We start from the raw sequence: 22,367 nt of genomic DNA, 5'->3' as shown, positions 1-22,367 counted from the left end.
AGATTGGTATCTGTCCATAGGACCACGTTAAGCCATATACTCCACAGAGCTGGGCTTTATAGAAGAGTGTCCAAAAAAAATACATTGCTTAACCTGTCTAGGATCAGCGTGGCGCTAGCGGCACCCCCCCCCCCCCCCCCCCCCCCACTGAAAAACCAGTGCTGCGAAATTCAAAAAAAATATATTTTTAAAATATTTAACTTTCACACATTAAAGTCCAATACAGCTAATGAAAGACACAGATCTTGTGAATCCAGTCAACATTTCCGATTTTTTAAATGTTTTACAGGGAAGACACAATATGTAAAGATGTACATCTATTACCTAAAAACACATTAGCATAATCCACCATCTTTTATTTGTCCACCAACACCAGTAGCCATCACCAATTCGGCTAAACTAAGATATTTATAGCCCCTAACCAACAAAAAAACTCATTAGATGACAGTCTGATAACATATTTATGGTATGGGATAGGTTTTGTTAGAAAAAAGTGCATATTTCAGGTAGACTTCATAGTTTACAATTGCACCCACCATCACAAATGGACTAGAATAATTACAATGAGCAACGTGTTTACCTAACTACTAATCATCAAACATTTCGTAAAAATACACAGCATACACGAATCGAAAGACACAGATCCTGTGAATACAGACAATATTTCAGATTTTCTAAGTGTCTTACAGCGAAAACACAATAAATCGTTATATTAGCTTAGCACATAGCAATTAGCAGCCCAGCATTGATTCTAGCCAAAGTGAGCGATAAAAGTCAACATCGCCAAAAGATATTAATTTTTTCACTAACCTTCTCAGAATTCTTCCGATGACACTCCTGTAACATCACATTACAACATGCATATACAGTTTGATCGAAAATGTTTATATTTAGCCACCAAAATCATGGTTAGACAATGTGAAATGTAACTCAGCTGGTCAGAATTTGTCCTTGCGCCACTTAGACAGTGATCTACTCTTATACATAAATACTCATAAACGTGACTAAAAAATATAGGGTGGACAGGGATTGATAGACAATTTAATTCTTAATACAATTGCGTTATTACATTTTTTAATTTATCCTTACTTTTCAATACAGTTTGCGCCAAGCGAAGCTACGTCAAAAAACATGGCGTCCTAAGCCACTAAAATGTTTCGACAGAAACACGATTTATCATAATAAAAATGTCCTACCTTGAGCTGTTCTTCCATCAGTATCTTGGGCAAAGGATCCTTTCTTGGGAGAAATCGTCTTTTGGTGGAAAGCTGTCCTCTTGCCATGTGGAAATGTCAACTGCGTTCGGGATGAACTGAAAAGCGTGCCCAACTTTTCACATCGTTGCAAAAATAAATGTCCCAAAATCGCACTAAACGGATATAAATTGCTATAAAACGCTTTAAATTAACTACTTCATGATGTTTGTAACTCCTATAACGAGTGAAAAGATGACCGGAGAAATATAACAGGCTAAACTAACGCTTGGAACAGGAGAGGGTCGGTGTCTTCCACGCGCGTTACGCAGCAAGAAAAGACTTGCTAGCTAAAGGTTTTTTTCATTTGTAGGGCCTGTGAACGAGCAATCGACCCCGTTGGAATCGTCATCACGTAAAGGCATCCAGGGGAAGACGTAAGAAGTGTCCGTATAGTCATAGCAACGACAGTGCCCTTTTAACTGACTTCAGAAAAGTGGCCAACATTTCTCAAATCTGACTCCATGTCAGGGAAATTGCTGTAGAATGGGCTCTGTTCCACTTAGAGACAAAATTTCAACTCCTATAGAAACTATAGACTGTTTTCTATCCAATAATAATAATAATATGCATATTGTACGATCAAGGATTTTGTGGGAAGCCGTTTAAAAAATTAGCCACATTAGCATAAATAGTCTAAACAGCGCCCCCATCCCCAACAGGTTAAGAAAAAAATAAGCAAACACATTTGGTGTTCGTCAAAATGCATGTGTGAGACTCCCCAAACATATGGAAGAAGGTACTCTGGTCAGATGAGACTAGAATTAAGCTTTTTGACCATCAAGGAAAACACTATATCTGGCGCAAACCCAACATCTCTCATCACCCCGAGAACACCATCCCCACAGTGAAGCATGGTGGTGTCAGCGTCATGCAGTGGGGATGTTTTTCATCTGCAGGGACTGGGAAACTGGTCAGATTTGAAGGAATGATGGAGGGTGCTAAATACAGGGAACTTCTTGAGGGGAACCTGTTTCAGTCTTCCAGAGATTTGAGACTGGTATGGAGGTTCACCTTCCAGCAGGACAATGACACTAAGCATACTGCTAATACAACACTTGAGTGGTTTAAGGGGAAACATTTAAATGTCTTGGAATGGCCTAGTCAAAGCCCAGACCTCAATCCAATTGAGAATTTGTGGTATGACTTAAAGATTGCTGTAGAACAGCGGAATCCATCCAACTTGAAGGAGCTGGAGCAGTTTTGCCTTGAAGAATGGGCAAAAATCCCAGTGGTTAGATGTGCCAAGCGTGTGTAAAAACTTAAGTCTTTGTTTTTATGCTTGTGTGTGAGTGGAAATGCTTTAACTCCCTGTCCTCTTGTTTCTCCAGGATGCTCTGCTGGACACGGTACGCAGGTCCAGAGTTCACTTTGTCCACTGCCTACTGCCCAAGGCAGATGCGGTGGGGGTGGGTGGGGAGCCGCGCGTGGCCCACGGAGAAAGCTGCGACTCAGGCCTCATGCAGCTGGATGTGGGCCTTCTGAGGGCTCAGCTCCGTGGATCAAAGCTTATTGACGCTCTGCGCATCTACAGGCAAGGTAGGACTGGACACCTCACAAGTCAAGCTGAGTCATGGGAGGGACACCACACAAGTCAAGCTGAGTCATGGGAGGGACATGTATAATTAATAAAAATTATTAAATAAATGTTGACCTTGTGTTGTCTTTTCCAAAAAGGATATCCTGATCACATGGTGTTCTCTGAATTCCGTCGCCGCTTCGATGTGCTGGCACCCCACCTGACCAAAAAGCACGGGCGCCACTACATCGTCACAGATGAGAAGCGGGTGAGTGTCGATGCGTTCCCTCCACCTCGTAAACGAGTGATAATATAAAAGCCTCCCCCCTTTCCTCCCTCTCTTCTCCCTCTCTCTCCCTCCCCCTCCTAGGTCTGCTCTTGTGTGTAATTAATTATGATTACACTGGTTGGCAGCATATGGCTGGTGTGCTGATTATTTACATGCAGCACAGAGAGCTCTCTCGCGCTCTCTAACTCTGTCCTCCCCTTCATCTCTTCTTCCGCTCTCTCTGTCTTCAGTACCAACTGTATAGTGTAATAGTAAAAAAGCTATTAATCTACCCTACCTACTTGTTAAATGTTATGAATCTAGCAAAAAGAAATCTGATGTAGAAATATGTTAAATATTAACCGATGTAGCTGGAAGTGAAGAAATGGAATAGACTTGGCTGAAATGTGTTATTTTCATTGTTGTGTAAGGAGGTTGTGTTTTTGAAGTAGGGCAGTTAAAGAGGTCCTCTGTCACAGCTAAAACATACAGTGAGCTATGGAAGAGTTAAAGAGGAAACAAGACTCCTTGGAGACATGCAAAGGAAGAATAGCCTGCTCCGAAATAATTAATGGACAGAAAGGTACTTCATTCTCTGGGGATAGACAGACCAAGAGGGAGAGAGGGAGTTATAGAGAACTCAAACAAAGCCCTCTCTCTATGAGTTGGAAGCCTGTCTGTCACTTCCTCTTAGCTTGGGCTGTATGGCTGTGTTACTATAACTGTTTTACTGTAGCTGTGTTACTGTGGCTGTAGTGACTTCATCCTCCACTGAGCCTGTTTACCTACCAGACCCAGTACTCCTGCTGAGATCCTCTCTGTCAAAAGTCCTTTAAGTAACTGTCCACTTTTAAAAGTTAATATTCTTTTAGCTCAAACACAAATAATGTGGTTGACTCATCCTATACTCGTATTTGTGGCCAAACCATAACTAAAATAAATACTTTAAAGAAATGCCTCATACAGGCTGTTTAAAAAATGCTTGCTATTTCCTCTGAGAGGATGTCATTCTCCTGAGGAGGATGAGCTGGCCAATCAGTGGGCTACTCGTATGAACACTTTTAATGACCAGTATACACCCACATCATTCTGTTGTTGGGAGGAGAACACAGAAAAGCTGCTATTTAATGTATTTTATTACAATTTTTTGAAAAACTATTTCACTCATATTATAGTTCATTCTAGGTCATATTTCATTGAAATCTGGAAACACTGGACAGTTACTTTAAAACAGCTAATTCAGTTCAACTCCCTCCCTCCACCTTGAGGCTACAGCTATCTTCCAACTTAACTTTGTACTCAAGCTTTAAAGACCCTCCTCCTCTCCAGAGACTGATTTAGATACAGTACACAGTCCATATTTAGACTTCTGTCACAGAAGTGACCTGAATCAAATCAAATTGTATTTGTCACATGCGCCTATATACAACAGGTGTAGATCTTACCGTGAAATGCTTACTTACTAGCCCTTAACCAACAATGCAGTTAAGAAAATAGAATTAAGAAAATATATACTAAATAAACTAAAGTAAAAAATAAATGTAAAAAAGTAACAATAAAATAACAATAACGAGGCTATATACAGGGGGTACCGCTACCGAGTCAATGTGCGGGGGTACAGGTTAGTCAAGGTAATTTGTACATGTAAGTAGGGGTAACGTGACTATGCATAGATAATAAACAGTGAGTAGCAGCACTGTAAAAACAAACAGACATGGAGGTTACAGATAGCTACCTTGGTGCCTTAGCTGTAGCTTTGTTCACTGGTTGTTTTGGTCTGCAGTCTCCTGTTGGATAGGCTGATGTTAGGGGAGCGTGCCTGTTGCTATGACGCTATGTGCAGTCCTTTGGGGCAACGGCAGAGGAGAGCTGACTTTACCAAAGCACTGTCTGTCTGTTTGTCCGTTCTCTTAATTGATCTGTCTGTCTGTCCATCTGTTTGTTTCAGGCTGTGGAGGAGCTGTTGGAGTCTCTGGACTTGGAGAACAGCAGTTACCACATGGGCCTGAGCAGGGTAACTAACACACACAAACAGACACTGCAAACAGACACTGCATCTCAAAACACACATTATCTATGTCTCAAAACTTAAGAGAACTTACATTAGGAGAGAATATGTAAACTAATAATGAACTATGTACACTGCTCAGAAAAATAAAGGGAACACTAAAATAACACATCCTAGATCTGAATGAATGAAATATTCTTATTAAATACTTTTTTCTTTACATAGTTGAATGTGCTGACAACAAAATCACACAAAAATTATCAATGGAAATCAAATGTATCAACCCATGGAGGTCTGGATTTGGAGTCACACTCAAAATTAAAGTGGAGAACCACACTACAGGCTGATCCAACTTTGATGCAATGTCCTTAAAACAAGTCAAAATGAGGCTCATTAGTGTGTGTGGCCTCCACGTGCCTGTATGACCTCCCTGCAACGCCTGGGCATGCTCCTGATGAGGTGGCGGAGGGTCTCCTGAGGGATCGCCTCCCAGACCTGGACTAAAGCATCCGCCAACTCCTGGACAGTCTGTGGTGCAACGTGGCGTTGGTGGATGGAGCGAGACATGATGTCCCAGATGTGCTCAATTGGATTAAGGTCTGGGGAACGGGCGGGCCAGTCCATAGCATCAATGCCTTCCTCTTGCAGGAACTGCTGACACACTCCAGCCACATGAGGTCTAGCATTGTCTTGCATTAGGAGGAACCCAGGGCCAACCGCACCAGCATATGGTCTCACAAGGGGTCTGAGGATCTCATCTCGGTACCTAATGGCAGTCAGGCTACCTCTGGCGAGCACATGGAGGGCTGTGCCACCCCACACCATGACTGACCCACCGCCAAATCGGTCATGCTGGAAGATATTGATAACATTCTCCACTTCGCGCCAGTGGCAAATTTGCCAATCTTGGTGTTCTCTGGCAAATGCCAAACGTCCTGCACGGTGTTGGGCTGTAAGCACAACCCCCACCTGTGGACGTCGGGCCCTCATACCACCCTCATGGAGTCTGTTTCTGACCGTTTGAGCAGACACATGCACATTTGTGGCCTGCTGGAGGTCATTTTGCAGGGCTTTAGCAGTGCTCCTCCTTGCACAAAGGCGGAGGTAGCGGTCCTGCTGCTGGGTTGTTGCCCTCCTACGGCGTCCTCCACGTCTCCTGATGTACTGGCCTGTCTCCTGGTAGCGCCTCCATGCTCTGGACACTACGCTGACAGACACAGCAAACCTTCTTGCCACAGCTCGCATTGATGTGCCATCCTGGATGAGCTGCACTACCTGAGCCACTTGTGTGGGTTGTAGACTCCGTCTCATGCTACCACTAGAGTGAAAGCACCGCCAGCATTCAAAGTGACCAAAACATCAGCCAGGAAGCATAGGAACTGAGAAGTGGTCTGTGGTCACCACCTGCAGAACCACTCCTTTATTGGGGGTGTCTTACTAATTGCCTATAATTTCCACCTGTTGTCTATTCCATTTGCACAACAGCATGTGAAATTTATTGTCAATCAGTGTTGCTTCCTAAGTGGACAGTTTGATTTCACAGAAGTGTGATTGACTTGGAGTTACATTGTGTTGTTTAAGTGTTCCCTTTATTTTTTTGAGCAGTGTATAAACCATTAATAAATGCTTCGGAAAAGTGTTATGACAAGTGACACTGACAATAAGTGTGAAGGTTTAGTACAGTCTAAATCAGGCCCTAGGTGTTCTGTCTCTGCCTGGGAGCAGTGATAGAAAAAGTACCCAATTTTCATACTTGAGTAAGAGTAAAGATACCTTAAAAGAAAATGACTCAAGTAACAGTGAAAGTCACCCAGTAAAATACTACTTGAGTAAAAGTCAAAAAGTATTTGGTTTTAAATGTACTTAAGTATCAAATGTATAAATCATTTTAAAATGTCTTATATTAAGCAAACCAGACCACACGATTTTCTAGTTTTTTTTTATTTACAGATAGCCAGGGGCACAGATCAAGACTCAGACACAATTTACAAACTAAGCATTTGTGTTTAGTGAGTCTGCCGGATCAGAGGCAGTAGGGATGACCAGGGATGTTCTCTTGATAGGTGCTGTAACGAGTGCTGTGAGAGTTGGGTAGCGAGTTCAGGAAGTGAGTGTTTTAATAAATAAACGTAACATAATACAAAACAAGAAAACACAAACAACGCACAGACATGACACAGAAACAGAATCAATAATGCCTGGGGAAGTATCCAAAGGGAGTGACATATATTGCCTTGCAAAAGTATTCATCCCCCTTGGCATTTTTCCTATTTTATTGCATTACAACCTGTAATTTAAGTAGATTTTTATTATGGGTTTCATGTAATGGACATACACAAAATAGTCCAAATTGGTGAAAAAATTTAAGAAAAGTGGTACGTGCATATGTATTCACCCCTTTGCTATGAAGCCCCTAAATAAGATCTGGTGCAACCAATTACCTTCAGAAGTCACATAATTTGTTAAATAAAGTCCACCTGTGTCCAATCTAAGTGTCACATGATCTCAGTACATATACACCTGTTCTGAAAGGCCTCAGAGTGCAACACCACTAAGCAAGAGGCACCACCAAGCAAGCGGCACCATGAAGACCAAGGAGCTCTCCAAACAGGTCAGGGACAAAGTTGAGGAGAAGTACAGATCAGGGTTGGGTTATAAAAAAATATCAGAAACTTTGAACATCCCACGGAGCACCATTAAATCCATTATTACAGAGGGCTGCCCACCAAAACTCAAGGACCAGGCAAGGAGGACATTAATCAGAGAGGCAACAAAGAGACCAAACATAACACTGAAGGAGCTGCAAAGCTCCACAGTGGGGATTGGAGTATTTGTCCATAGGATCACTTTAAGCCATACACTCCACCAAGCTGGGCTTTATTGAAGAGTGGCTAGAAAAAAGCCATTGCTTAAAGAAAAAAATAAGCAAACCCATTTGGTGTTCGCCAAAAGGCATGTGGGAGACTCCCTAAATACATGGAAGAAGGTGCTCTGGTCCGATGAGACTAAAATGTAGCTTTTTGGCCATCAAGGAAAATGCTATGTCTGGCGCAAACCCAACACCTCTCATCACCCCGAGAACACCATCCATGGTGGTGGCAGCATCATGCTGTGGGGATGTTTTTCATCAGCAGGGACTGGGAAACTGGTCAGAATTGAAAGAATGATGGATGGCGCTAAATACAGGGAAATTCTTGAGGGAAACCTGTTTCAGAGATTTGAGACTGGGACCGAGATTCGCCTTCCAGCAGGACAATGACCCTAAGCATACTGCTAAAGCAACACTTTAGTGGTTTAAGGGGAACATTTAAATGTCTTGGAATGGCCTAGTCAAAGCCCAGACCTCAATCCAATTGAGAATCTGTGGTATGACTTAAAGATTGCTGTACACCAGCAGAGGCGGCAGCGTAGCCTAGTGGTTAGAGCGTTGGACTAGTAACCGGAAGGTTGCAAGTTCAAATCCCCGAACTGACAAGGTACAAATCTGTCGTTCTGCCCCTGAACAGGCAGTTAACCCACTGTTCCTAGGCCGTCATTGAATATAAGAATTTGTTCTTAACTGACTTGCCTAGTTAAATAAAGGTAAAAAAAAATAAAATAAAAAAAATAAAAACTTGAAGGAGCTGGAGCAGTTTTGCCTTGAAGAATGGGCAAAAATCCCAGTGGCTAGATGTGTCAAGCTAATAGAGACATACCTCACGAGACTTGCAGCTGTAATTGCTGCAAAAGGTGGCTCTACAAAGTTTTTACTTTCGGGGCGTGAATAGTTATGTACGCTCTAGTTTTCAGTTTCTTTGTGTTTTTTCTTGTTTGTTTCAAAATAAAACATATTTAGCATCTTCAAAGTGGTAGGCATGTTGTGTAAATCAAATGATACAACCCCCCCCAAAATATTTAAATTCCAGGTTGTAAGGCAACAAAATAGGAAAAATGCCAAGGGGGTGAATACTTTCGCAAGCCACTGTATATAGGGAAGGTAATCAGGGAAGTGATGGAGTCCAGGTGAGTCTGACAGGCAGGTGCGCGTAATGATGATGACAGGTGTGCGCCATAACGAGCAGCCTGGTGACCTTGAGGCCAGAGAGGGAACACACGTGACAAGTGCGTAAATTAGACCATTTCCCTGTCCTGCTAAGCATTCATAATGTAATGAGTACTTTTGGGTGTCAGGAAAAATGTAAGCAGTAAACAGTACATTATTTTATTTAGGAATGTACAGTAGTGGAGTAAAAGTTGTCAAAAATATAAATAGTAAAGTACAGATACCCCAAAAAACGAGTACTTAAATTTATTTTTACTGAAGTACTTTACACCACTTCCTGGTGTACCAGCTGTTTACCCAGTATGCCCTTCTCTCTGGAATCATGGGTCCTCTGCTGTGGCACTGGTTCCTGGCTGGGTCCCTGGGCTGGCAGCCTTCGTCTGTTAGTTGGCGGTTGGCGACACTGGGAGACAATTACCCCCCAATTCCCTCCTGTTGCTCCCTGTAGCCATTGATTTTGGCATGCGATAGCTCTCTTTGTTTGTGGAGCTTTGTCGTGGCACGCCGATAACCCTCCACAAACACCAATCAGCACAGTGAGAGTCAAACCTTTCAGATGCAAAAGAGAAAATCCAAAGGAAAAGACAGGCTGATAAATTGCTAATTAGCATAGGAGGCTTTTTCTGAATGTCTCCAGAATAGAGGACAGTGAGATGTATTGTTCTGAAGTAAACAGTAGGAAAAGGGTGTTTAGGGAAGTTTGACATTGGCAGTGTGTGTGTGTGTGTGTGTGTGTGTGTGTGTGTGTGTGTGTGTGTGTGTGTGTGTGTGTGTGTGTGTGTGTGTGTGTGTGTGTGTGTGTGTGTGTACGCGCGCGTGCGCGCGCTCCTTCCCATCTCTCGTCATGCTGAGAAAAATGACAAAACAACAAGCCCCAAGTGACCTCAGCCAACCTTTAGAGTTGCATTCAGAGACAAAGAGGTCCAATATGTTCCCCATGTTCCTTCGCCCACGCTGACAGTCATTGCTATGCAGAAGGTCATCCTGCTAGGGGGGAAGGCCTGTGTGACTGGGCCTTTACACATCACACATCACATTGGCGTTTCTCAGCGATTGCATCACTAGCGGGTCGTGATGGTGGGCGGGAAAGTCATAGGCTGGAGAGTATTCTCTCAGCTACTCGTCGTGATGTGATAGTGTGTCTGTGTTCTACTCAATCTACCGCATCGGAATAGGGAAAAGGGGATAACTAGTCAGTTGTACAACTGAATGCATTCAACCGCAATGTGTCTTCCACATTTAACCCAACCTCTCTGAATCAGAAGGGTGCAGGGGGCTCCCTTAATCGACATCCACTTCTTCGGCGCCCGGGGAACAGTGGGTAAACTGCCTTGCTTAGGTGCAGAACGACAGATTTTTACCCTGTCAGCTCGGGGATTCGATCCAGCAACCTTCCAGTTACTGGCACAACACTCTAACCACTAGGCTACCTGCCACCCGTACAGTGTATGTTAACAGAATGCCCGTACAGTGTATGATAAGTCCTCTACAACTGACTCAATCCGATGTGCTATTCTCTGGAGGTAAAGACATCCCTATGCAGTTGCACGCGTTGCCCTACGGCAGAGAAGTGTGGGTGTGTTGGTGCTGTGTGTTTTTACCGTGACCAGCCCACTCTCTTCATGTGATATTTGCTTGGCTTTACACACACTTCCCTGAGAGCTCTGAGCTTTGATTGTCTGTGCAGGGTAGTGTTTTGTCTCATCCTGTGCCTCTGATCGAGGATAATATGTGGTTAAGGGCCCTGGAGTACTGTGTTAGATCAATCCTGATGCATCATGATGAAATTGCTGCATAACACCACCACAGCTCTTATTTTCAGGAGCCGCTTGATGAAATCTGAACAAAACACTCTGTGGACTAACCATCCCAATAGTTTTTTTTCGAGTTGAAGAAAACACAGTGCCTCTGACTAACTGGAGATGATGGCTAAATCCAAGAGAAGTTTCACCATAAACTCTCCCTGTCGTTTTAGAGTTTCCCCAGAAACGTCCTGTCTTTGTTAGTTTACTTTCTGTAACCGTGGCAGCCGCATGTGTTGCTAACACAAGGGATTTTAATGAGGATTTTGTGAAGTTAAGCATAGCTCTCCCGCTAACACTATTAGCATGCTAATGCAATTAGGCAGCATTCAAAGAGTTTCATGAGCTCTCAGCTCTGGCCTGAGAAACTGTAGGGAAGTCCACCAGCAGCTCCCCATCCAATCTCCCAGAGCAGATCAGAGAATGGAAATGACTAAAGTGATTGAGGTAATCCAACTCAATTAAACGCCCGCACTGTTAACGCCATTGAAATGCAAAGTAAACGCAGGACGTGATGTAGTTGATATGCAATCCCTGAAACCCCGATGTATGGTTGCAGATTTTTAGGCGGATTCCAACTCGGCAACTTTGAATCATGTAAAAACAAATTAATGTAATTTTTCATTTGTAAGCCACAATGACCCCAAACAAAAACGTTTTATGTTTACTGTAGTTCTATTCCATAGTATTGTGCAACCTTGCACACACACACATGCTCCATGTCCGAGCATTAGTGCCCTGATTAATCAGCATCTAACTGTCCATCTCTCTCCAGGTGTTCTTCAGAGCTGGGACCCTGGCCAAACTGGAGGAGCAGAGGGACGTCCAGACCAGACGCAACATCACCATGTTCCAGGCTGCCTGCAGAGGATATCTGGCCAGACAGGCCTTCAAGAAGAGGAAGGTGAGTGAGCACTCTCAACCCGGACAAGTAGTCCTTACCAACCCAAAGCCCAGCTCAGATTAGATGACAAAAGGAGCAAAACTGACTATAGATCAGTAAAACTGACTGTTTCTTGCCGCTTGACCACGTCACACAGTGCAGGTAGCTAATGCCTACACTCAAAGCCGATGCTTGTCGTTGACACTGAACAGCTGTGTATCCTCCTGCTCCTCTGGGACCCTCACATCCCCTCAATCACCACACCAGAACAAACACACACACTCCCCCACATCCCCCGAATCTACCCTGCCCAAACCCTCCCCTAACCTGGACGACTCTGGGCCAATTGTGTGCCGCCCTATGGGACTCTCGATCACGGCCGATTGTGATACAGCCCGGGATCGAACCAGGGTCTGTAGTGACGCCTCTAGCACTGAAATGCAGTGCCTTAAACAGCTGCGCCTGAAAACTGACCTTTGATCCACGTAGGGGTGATGAGGGTCAAAAAGAAAAGGACTGACAAATAATAGGACATAACTAGGGCTGTTACGATGACCTTATTACCGAGTCATGAAGGCAGTCAAATTTCACATGACCATTTAGTCACGGTAATTAGGCTTCTCCAAGCTCTGATGCTGCTGATGGTCATTAGTAACCTACCAAACTTGCTAACTGCCTGGTACTTAGCACTCTATTGTCCCTCTAATCACTCTGACATCAATGCAAATGTTTTTGAAAATGTAATCAAACACTTCATGAGCGCCCATGAGCTCATGTTGCGCAACATTTCTATAGGCTACGCAATTGCGGGAGAAAACAGAGTGATGGCCGCTAATAAAAAGAGGAGGATCCCATCAGCTTTCTATAGGCTAGGCCTACTATATTTATTTCTCAACTTTCCTAATATTAAGCACATTGCTTATATTTACAGCAGGAGTATAGCCTACCTGGCAGGCATGAAAATAAACCACGGGGAAAAGCGTTCTCCATTCCCTATTTAAGTGCATAGATGACATGTATTTTTTCCTGCTGCCCCTGTTTTGATACAGGTGCATGATAATGGTCCATTCTAAATCAAAACAAATGTCACACATACGTATATTATTTAGTATTTGTAAAGACAAGATCAAATCAAGAATAGTCTGATGGGTGACAGTATTAGCCGATCACTTGTGAATGATATATTATCACTTGTGATTGATACCCAGCATAAGAAACAATGCCTTTTTTTGTTGACTTGTTCAAATCATAGTCGCACACCTCATGTAGCCTAGCCCATAGGCCTATATGTTTTAATAAGGTTTGTATCACAACTAAAGTGGCCCAAAAACTAAACATTTACAAGGGGTGTAGAGCCTAACTGGCATGTACAGTCGTGGCCAAAAGTTTTGAGAATGACACAAATATGAATTTTCACAAAGTCTGCTGCCTCAGTTTGTATGATGGTAATTTCCATATACTCCAGAATGTTATGAAGAGTGATCAGATGAATTGCAATTAATTCATATTTAATACACAGAATAGAATAGGTTGACTTTCGTGCTGTGGTGGATAGTAGATGGACATAAGCTAGTGCTTTTGCTGTTCTTTCGGCCTACTCATCTTGTTGGCTGACGGAAAAATATCTTATATATGCACCTCGGAATTGTATAAGGGCGTCCGCAGTTGCATCCCCGATGTGTCTGTCTTAACTTGTAGCCTGTGAGAAAGATCCGATCATGTGACGGAGAGCCATGTGAGTGACAGGCACTTCGGATTACGCAGCACACTCAGAGAGAAGGGCACAACACAGCACTCTGGGCCGCAAAAGGCATGGATTGTTTTAGGGTGCATTACGGCCACGAAGGGGATGTCGCAGTGAAATTCGAGGCATTATCAAGTGCTTGTCTAATTGTGAATGAGAGACTATTGGAGTGAGTACAGCCTGCGCAAAAAACCCAAAGCAGAGCTCATGCCTTTCAAGCAACTTTTTTCAAATCATCATTAGTCGTATCATGCAGCCTTACAATGTATTAAAAATCAAAACATATAGCCCAACGTTTGTAGAACAACTAAAGTTACATTAATAACTCTACATTAAGCATATAGGAATACCTATTTCTTTATTAACGGCTAAATACAGATTAGCCGCATGTGCACACTCCCTCATCGTTTGGAGAAAATATAAATATTTTATTCAGCTTTGTTCAATTGTATTCTTCATACAATAAAATAATATAAAAATAATGCCACAGAATTATAAGCAAATCTTGTCTGCTAAATGAACTGGTGTAGCCCACAGCCATTTGGCATAGCCACATCAGCCCATGTACCCTGCCTTTCCAAACAATCTTTCTGTCAAAGCATGTTCTTGGTGGCTGGCACAGTGGAGTGTTGGGGGCAACTGGAGGGGATAAACAGTGAGACTGGTCTTTCTACAGGGTGTGATTATTATTGTAGACGCCTGTCATAATCCCTGCTCCAGTCATGAGGGGAAGGTCTGGGACTGGAGAGAGGCAGGGGCAGGGCTGTGTGGGTATGTGTGTGTGTGTGTGTGTTTGGCGGATGACAACAGTCCACCCTGCATGCGCCACCACACCAGAGTCATCAAGACGACCAGGAATATAACACCCTCCACTGAGTGACTGGATCCACTGGTGGGGATCTGTTCAGCTCTGTGTGTTGTACTGTCCTGTCCTGTCCTGTCCTGTCCTGTCGTGTGTGTGTGTGTGTGTGTGTGTGTGTGTGTGTGTGTGTGTGTGTGTGTGTGTGTGTGTGTGTGTGTGTGTGTGTGTGTGTGTGTGTGTGTGTGTGTGTGTGTGTGTGTGTGTGTGTGTGCACATGTGTGTGTGTGTGTGTGTTTGTGTGTGTGTGTGCACATGTGTGCTTGTCTGTGTGTGTGTTGTCTCTGTGTTTGTCTGAGTGTGTGAGGGAGAGACAGTGGTTAGCATGTGTGAACTAACATAGACCTGTGTATGAGTATGCAATGTGTACGTGTGTGGCAGTAGCCTACATGTGAGTCTTGGATTGTCCATGTGTGTTTGGAGAGATTGGGATTCGACCACTGTGTCTTCCCTGCCGTCCCCATCTCTGGGAGTTCTTGGGCTCAAGGTTGCTGTCTGTAAATTGCTTTTCAAGGACAGTGGGCTTATCTTCATTGCTCTGCCTCCTGTGAAGGAGTCCTGCCTGTTTCATTTGATTGCTGCTTCTCTTTGTAAGTTGTTTACCTTGATTGTTTGTTTTGATTTAGGATTAGGATATTGATAGTTTGCATTGTTGGAGACGTGTTTAGTTGTAGTTGTAAACGTCTCCATTATGAGTGACTGTCATTCCTCATAGTGTGACTGGCTGAGGGTCAGTCTGGACTGGAGAGTGTTGTGTAATGCTGGGAGGTAGAGGTCTTCATGGGTTCAAAAAGTTGGACCTGTTCCGAAATGGACCTGGGGCTTTCACACCCTGACCCGATATGCTTAAATATATTTGTTTTAAATATAGAGACCCCTTCCGGACAGACCCGAGGACAAAGTGACCCGTTCCATATAGACCTGGTCTGGATCCGAGTGAGGGAAGCAGCATAAAAGCCCTTTATTTAAGCTACTTTATTAACCGGAGCTGATCAAATGCGAGAGGAGGGGCAAGAGAGTAGCCGCTCTAGCAGGCGGGGAGGAGGGAGGGAAAGAGAGACTGCAACCAACCAAGCCGACTCGCACTACAGTAGACCAATAGCTGCCATAGCTAGGTTATTTATCATCAAATATGATTACGTAGTACCTGTATTGACTACATCAAACCGGGAGAAGCAAGTTAAGCTAGCTATGCTAATTGAGGCTGCAGTACATATGCTTTCTCATCCTACAGTTACAAATAATAACAACTCCATTCAGAATATTAGGTAGCAGTCTACCTGTTGGCTCTTGGTCGTTGTAGCCCATCCTTCTTATTTAACTTTTAATTCCGTCATTTTAATTTCATCTTTCATTGATTAGATATCTTCTAACTTTTGCTACGCGGAGGCTCTATGACTGTAGCCTATTGCCGCTTTGATGACTTATGATTGGCCAACAACAAGCTACACGCGCCACACTCCACTCTCATGATAAGCAAGAGCAGCAGGATAAACGAAAGAAGTCTCTCTCTGCTGCAGCAGTCACATTCAGATCTGTACGGGCCCTTCTGGACAAGTCCGAGACCGCTGACAATCATGTCAGATCTGACCCAGACGCTTTACATTATTTCGAATTCTGGATCCAGACCTGCTACGGTCCCGGATTGGGTCTCGGGTATTCTCAGGTATTCGGGTACAGGTGGATCCGTGAAGACCCCTACTGCGAGGCCCAGGGGGCAATATCACAACTTATTGGCTCTAGAACACCTATCAGAAGGCTTTTGTGAGCCAAAGTGTGTTTCTGTGTACAGTACAGTACCCCACCCTCCAGCAGTTCTGAAAGGTAAAGTACAGTACCCCACCCTCCAGCAGTTCTGAAAGGTAAAGTATAGGACCCTACCCTCTAGCAGTTATGAAAGGTAAAGTACAGGACCCTACCCTCTAGCAGTTCTGAAAGGTAAAGTACAGGACCCTACCCTCCAGCAGTTCTGAAAGGTAAAGTACAGGACCCTACCCTCCAGCAGTTCTGAAAGGTAAAGTACAGGACCCTACCCTCTAGCAGTTATGAAAGGTAAAGTACAGGACCCTACCCTCCAGCAGTTATGAAAGGTAAAGTACAGGACCCTACCCTCCAGCAGTTATGAAAGGTAAAGTACAGGACCCTACCCTCCAGCAGTTATGAAAGGTAAAGTACAGGACCCTACCCTCCAGCAGTTCTGAAAGGTAAAGTACAGGACCCTACCCTCTAGCAGTTCTGAAAGGTAAAGTACAGGACCCTACCCTCTAGCAGTTATGAAAGGTAAAGTACAGGACCCTCCCTCTAGCAGTTATGAAAGGTAAAGTACAGGACCCTACCCTCTAGCAGTTATGAAAGGTAAAGTACAGGACCCTACCCTCCAGCAGTTATGAAAGGTAAAGTACAGGACCTTACCCTCTAGCAGTTATGAAAGGTAAAGTACAGGACCCTACCCTCTAGCAGTTCTGAAAGGTAAAGTACAGGGCCCTACCCTCCAGCAGTTATGAAAGGTAAAGTACAGGACCCTACCCTCTAGCAGTTATGAAAGGTAAAGTACAGGACTCTACCCTCTAGCAGTTATGAAAGGTAAAGTACAGGACTCTACCCTCTAGCAGTTATGAAAGGTAAAGTACAGGACCCTACCCTCTAGCAGTTATGAAAGGTAAAGTACAGGACCCTACCCTCCAGCAGTTCTGAAAGGTAAAGTACAGGACCCTACCCTCTAGCAGTTATGAAAGGTAAAGTACAGGACTCTACCCTCTAGCAGTTCTGAAAGGTAAAGTACAGGACCCTACCCTCTAGCAGTTATGAAAGGTAAAGTACAGGATCCTACCCTCTAGCAGTTCTGAAAGGTAAAGTACAGGACCCTACCCTCTAGCAGTTATGAAAGGTAAAGTACAGGACCCTACCCTCTAGCAGTTCTGAAAGGTAAAGTACAGGACCCTACCCTCTAGCAGTTATGAAAGGTAAAGTACAGGACCCTACCCTCTAGCAGTTATGAAAGGTAAAGTACAGGACCCTACCCTCTAGCAGTTATGAAAGGTAAAGTACAGGACTCTACCCTCTAGCAGTTCTGAAAGGTAAAGTACAGGACCCTACCCTCTAGCAGTTATGAAAGGTAAAGTACAGGATCCTACCCTCTAGCAGTTCTGAAAGGTAAAGTACAGGACCCTACCCTCTAGCAGTTATGAAAGGTAAAGTACAGGACCCTACCCTCTAGCAGTTCTGAAAGGTAAAGTACAGGACCCTACCCTCTAGCAGTTATGAAAGGTAAAGTACAGGACCCTACCCTCTAGCAGTTCTGAAAGGTAAAGTACAGGGCCCTACCCTCTAGCAGTTATGAAAGGTAAAGTACAGGACCCTACCCTCTAGCAGTTATGAAAGGTAAAGTACAGGGCCCTACCCTCTAGCAGTTATGAAAGGTAAAGTACAGGACCCTACCCTCCAGCAGTTATGAAAGGTACATTACCAGTCAAAAGGATTTTTCTTTATTTTCTACTTTGTAGAATAATAGTGAAGACATCAAACTATGAAATAACACATGGAATCATTTAGTAACCAAAAAAGTGTTTAACAAAACTTATATTTGAGATTTATCAAAGTAGCCACCCTTTCCCTTGATGACAGCTTTGCACTCTCTTGGCATTCTCTCAACCAGCTTCATGAGCTAGTCACCTGGAATGCATTTCAATTAACAGGTGTGCCTTGTTAATTTGTGGAATTTCTTTCCTTCTTAACTTATGGCTGCAATCCCGCTACCGGGATCGATATGACAACAGCCAGTGAAAGTGCAGGGCGCCAAATTCAAACAACAGAAATCTCATAATTAAAATTCCTCAAACATACATGTGTCTTATATCCTTTTAAAGGTAATCTTGTTGTTAATCACACCAAAGTGTCCGATTTCAAATATGCTTTTCAGCGAAAGCACTACAAACGATTATGTTAGGTCACCACCAAACCACAATAAACATAGCCATTTTTCCAGCGACAGATAGCAGTCAGAAAAAGCAGAAATAGAGATAAAATGAATCACTAACCTTTGATTATCTTCATCAGATGACACTCATAGGACTTCATGTTACACAATACATGCATGTTTTGTTTGATAAAGTTCATATTTATATAAAAAAATCTGAGTTTACATTGGCGCGTTACATTCACTAGTTCCAAAAACATCAAGTGATTTTGCATAGCCACATCGTTTCAACAGAAATACTCATCATAAATGTAGATGATAATACAAGTTATACACATGGAATTATAGATATACCTGTCCTTAATGCAACCACTGTGTCAGATTTTTAAAAAACTTTACAGAAAAAGCAATAATCTGAGACGGAGCTCAGAACAATAGCCAAATTAGCCGCCATGTTGGGGTCAACAGAAACCAGAAAATACATGATAAAGGTTTCCTTAGCTTTGATGAACTTCATCAGAATGCAGTCCTAGGAATCCCAGGTCCACAATAAATGCTTGATTTGTTCGATAATGTCCGTTATTTATGTCCAATTAGCTACTTTGGTTAGCGCGTTTGGTAAACAATTCCAAAGTCACAAAGCGCATCCACTATAACGTGACGAAATGTCCAAAAGTTCAATAACAGTCAGTAGAAACATGTCAAACGATATACTGAATCAATCTTTAGAATGTTGTTAACATACATCTTGAATAACGTTCCAACCGAAGAATTAGATTGACTTCAGTTGAGCGATGGAACGGAGATGCCTATCACGTGAACGCGGTCAAAGCATGGTTAAAGCATGGTCAAAGCATGGTCAGCTCGTGGCAGTGGTGACTAATTCCTGTCTCCTTCGGCCCCCCTTCACATTAGAGTCATCAGACAAAGTTCTATTGACTGTTGACATCTAGTGGAGGCCGTAGGAAGTGAAAACTCATCAATATGTCGCTGTAATTTCAATGAGAGCTTGGTTGAAAATCGAGCACTCTATATGAGTTCTGTTATACTCACAGACATAATTCAAACAGTTCAGTGTGTTTTCTATCCAATACTAATAATAATATGCAAATATTAGCAACTATGACTGAGGAGCAGGCCGTTTCCTCTGGGCACCTCTGTGCACCTTTCATCCAAGCTACTCAATACTGCCCTTGCAGCCATAAGAAGTTAATGCATTTGAGCCAATCACTTGCGTTGTGACAAGGTAGGGATTGTATACAGAAGATAGCCCTATTTGGTAAAAGACCAAGTCCATAGTATGGCAAGAACAGCTCAAATAAGCAAAGAGAAACGACAGTCCATAATTTCTTTAAGACATAAAGGTCAGTCAATACGGAACATTTCAAGAACTTTGAAAGTTTCTTCTTGTGCAGTCGCAAAAACCCTCAAGCGCTATGACGAAACTGGCTCTCATGAGGACCGCCACAAGAAAGGAAGACCCAGAGTAACCTCTGCTGCAGAGGATAAGTTCATTAGAGTTAACTACACCTCAGATTGCAGCCCAAATAAATGCTTCACAGAGTTCAAGTATCAGACACATCTAAGCATCAACTGTTCAGAGGAGACTGCGTGAATCAAGCCTTCATGTTCGAATTACTGCAAAGAAACCACCACTAAAGGACACCAATAAGAAGAGACTTGCTTTTGCCAAGAAACACGAGCAATGAACATTAGACCAGTGGAAATCTGTCCTTTGGTCTGATGAGTCCAAATTTGAGATTTTTGGTTCTAACCGCCGAGTCTTTGTGAGACGCAGAGTAGTTGAACGGATGATCTCCGCATGTGTGGTTCCCTCTCTGAAGCATGGAGGAGGTGTGATGGTGTGGGGGTGCATTGCTGGTGACACTGTCTGTGATTTATTTAGAATTCAAGGCACACTTAACCAGCATGGCTACCACAGCATTCTGCAGCGATATGATATCCAATCTGGTTTGCGCTTATCATTTGTTTTTCAACAGGACAATGACCCACCACACCTCCAGGTTGTGTAAGGGCTATGTCACGTTCCTGACCTATTTTCTGTTAGTTTGTTATGTGTTAGTTGGTCAGGACGTGAGTTTGGGTGGGCATTCTATGTTTTCTGTTTCTGTGTTGGTTTATTGGGTTGCCTGGTATGGCTCTTATTTAGAGGCAGGTGTTTGGCGTTCCTCTAATTAAGAGTCATATTTAGGTAGGCGTTGTCACAGTGTTCGTTGTGGGTGATTGTCTTCCGTGTCTGTGTCTGTACACCACGCGGGACTGTTTACGGTTTGTTCGGTTTGTGTAGCCTATGTTTCCTATTCGTGCGTTTTTCTTGTTTTATGTAAGTACGTCGTCTAGGTCTGTCTACACCGTTTGTTGTTTTTGTTAGTTTAGTCAAGTTCGTGTTTTCGTTAATAAAATATGTCATTTCACTACGCTGCGCCTTGGTTCCCTCAATACTCCTCCTCTTCAGATGAAGAGGAGGAGGACTGCCATTACAGAATCACCCACCAAATCTCCAGAACCAAGCAGCGGAGTAAACGGAGTAAGGGACAGGAAAAGAAGGAGGAATGGACTTGGGACGATGTATTGGACGGGAAAGGTTGCTACACATGGGAGGAGATCCTGGCTGGTAGGGATCGCCTCCCATGGGAACAGCTGGAGGCACTGAGGAGAGCAGAGGCAACCGGAGAAGGGAACCGGAGTTATGAGGGGACGCGTCTTGCACGGAAGCCCAAAAAGCCCGTGAGTAACACCCAAAAATTTCTTGGGGGGGGGCTAAGAGGTAGTGGGCCAAGGGCAGGTAGGAGACCTGTGCCCACTTCCCAGGCTTACCGTGGAGAGCGGGAGTACGGGCAGGCGCCGTGTTACGCAGTAGAGCGCACGGTGTCTCCTGTACGAGTGCATAGCCCAATGCGGGTTATTCCACCTCCCCGCACTGGTAGGGCTAGATTGGGCATTGAGCCAGGTGTTATGAGGCCGGCTCAACGCGTCTGGTCTCCAGTGCGTCTCCTCGGGCCGGCATACATGGCACCTGCCTTACGCATGGTTTCCCCGGTTCGCCTACATAGCCCGGTGCGGGTTATTCCACCTCCCCGCACTGGTCGGGCGACCGGGAGCATTCAACCAGGTAAGGTTGGGCAGGCTCAATGCTCAAGAGAGCCAGTACGCCTGCACGGTCCGGTATTTCCGGCGCCACCTCCCCGCCCCAGCCTAGTACCTACAGTGCCTACACTAGGCTACCAGTGCGTTTCCAGAGCCCTGTTCCTTCTCCATGCACTCTCCCTGTAGTGCGTGTATCCAGTTCGGTGCCTCCAGTTCCGGCACCACGCACTAAGCCTCCTGTGCGTTTCCAGAGCCCTGTACACACTGTTTCTTCTCCCCCTACTAATCCTGATGTGCTTGCCCTCAGCCCGGTGCCACCAGTGCCGGTACCACGCACCAGGTATAGAGTAGGCTTTGAGAGTCCAGTGTGCCCTGTCCCTGCTCCCCGCACTAGTATGAAGGTGCGTGTCCTTAGCCCGGTGCCTCCAGTTCCGGCACCACGCACCAGGTCTACAGTGCGCCTTATCCGGCCAGAGCCATCCGTCTCCCCAGCGCCATCTGAGCCATCCGTCTCCCCAACGCCATCTGAGCCATCCGTCTCCCCAGCGCCATCTGAGCCATCCGTCTCCCCAGCGCCATCTGAGCCATCCGTCTCCCCAGCGCCATCTGAGCCATCCGTCTCCCCAGCGCCGTCTGAGCCATCCGTCTGCCATGAGCCTGCAAAGCCGCCCGTCTGCCATGAGCCTACAGAGCCGTCCGCCAGACAGGAGCCGCTAGAGCCGCCCGCCAGACAGGAGCCGCTAGAGCCGTCCGTCAGACAGGATCTGCCAGAGCCGCCAAACAGACAGGATCTGCCAGAGCCGCCAACCAGACAGGATCTGCCAGAGCCGCCAACCAGACAGGATCTGCCAGAGCCGCCAACCAGACAGGATCTGCCAGAGCCGCCAGCCAGACAGGATCTGCCAGAGCCGCCAGCCAGACAGGATCTGCCAGAGCCGCCAGCCAGACAGGATCTGCCAGAGCCG

The 22,367-nt window shown here is 44.6% G+C and overlaps 1 protein-coding gene across 10 annotated transcripts in view; it reads left to right on the top strand.

Moving 5' to 3' along the window:
* The window catches only part of LOC129822295 (unconventional myosin-XVIIIa-like), a 165,268-nt gene that overhangs the window by 104,642 nt on the left and 38,259 nt on the right, over positions 1–22,367 (top strand). For all 10 annotated transcript variants that reach the window (XM_055880462.1, XM_055880461.1, XM_055880460.1 and 7 more), the window contains 4 exons: positions 2,585–2,792; positions 2,931–3,040; positions 4,989–5,054; positions 11,668–11,796. In XM_055880462.1, the coding sequence (XP_055736437.1) occupies positions 2,585–2,792; positions 2,931–3,040; positions 4,989–5,054; positions 11,668–11,796 (513 nt within the window). The remainder of the gene's footprint in view (positions 1–2,584; positions 2,793–2,930; positions 3,041–4,988; positions 5,055–11,667; positions 11,797–22,367) is intronic.

Source organism: Salvelinus fontinalis, chromosome 24 (assembly GCF_029448725.1).
Source record: "Salvelinus fontinalis isolate EN_2023a chromosome 24, ASM2944872v1, whole genome shotgun sequence".
Taxonomy (NCBI): Eukaryota; Metazoa; Chordata; class Actinopteri; order Salmoniformes; family Salmonidae; genus Salvelinus; species Salvelinus fontinalis.
This window is presented reverse-complemented; position numbering and strand designations above follow the sequence as displayed.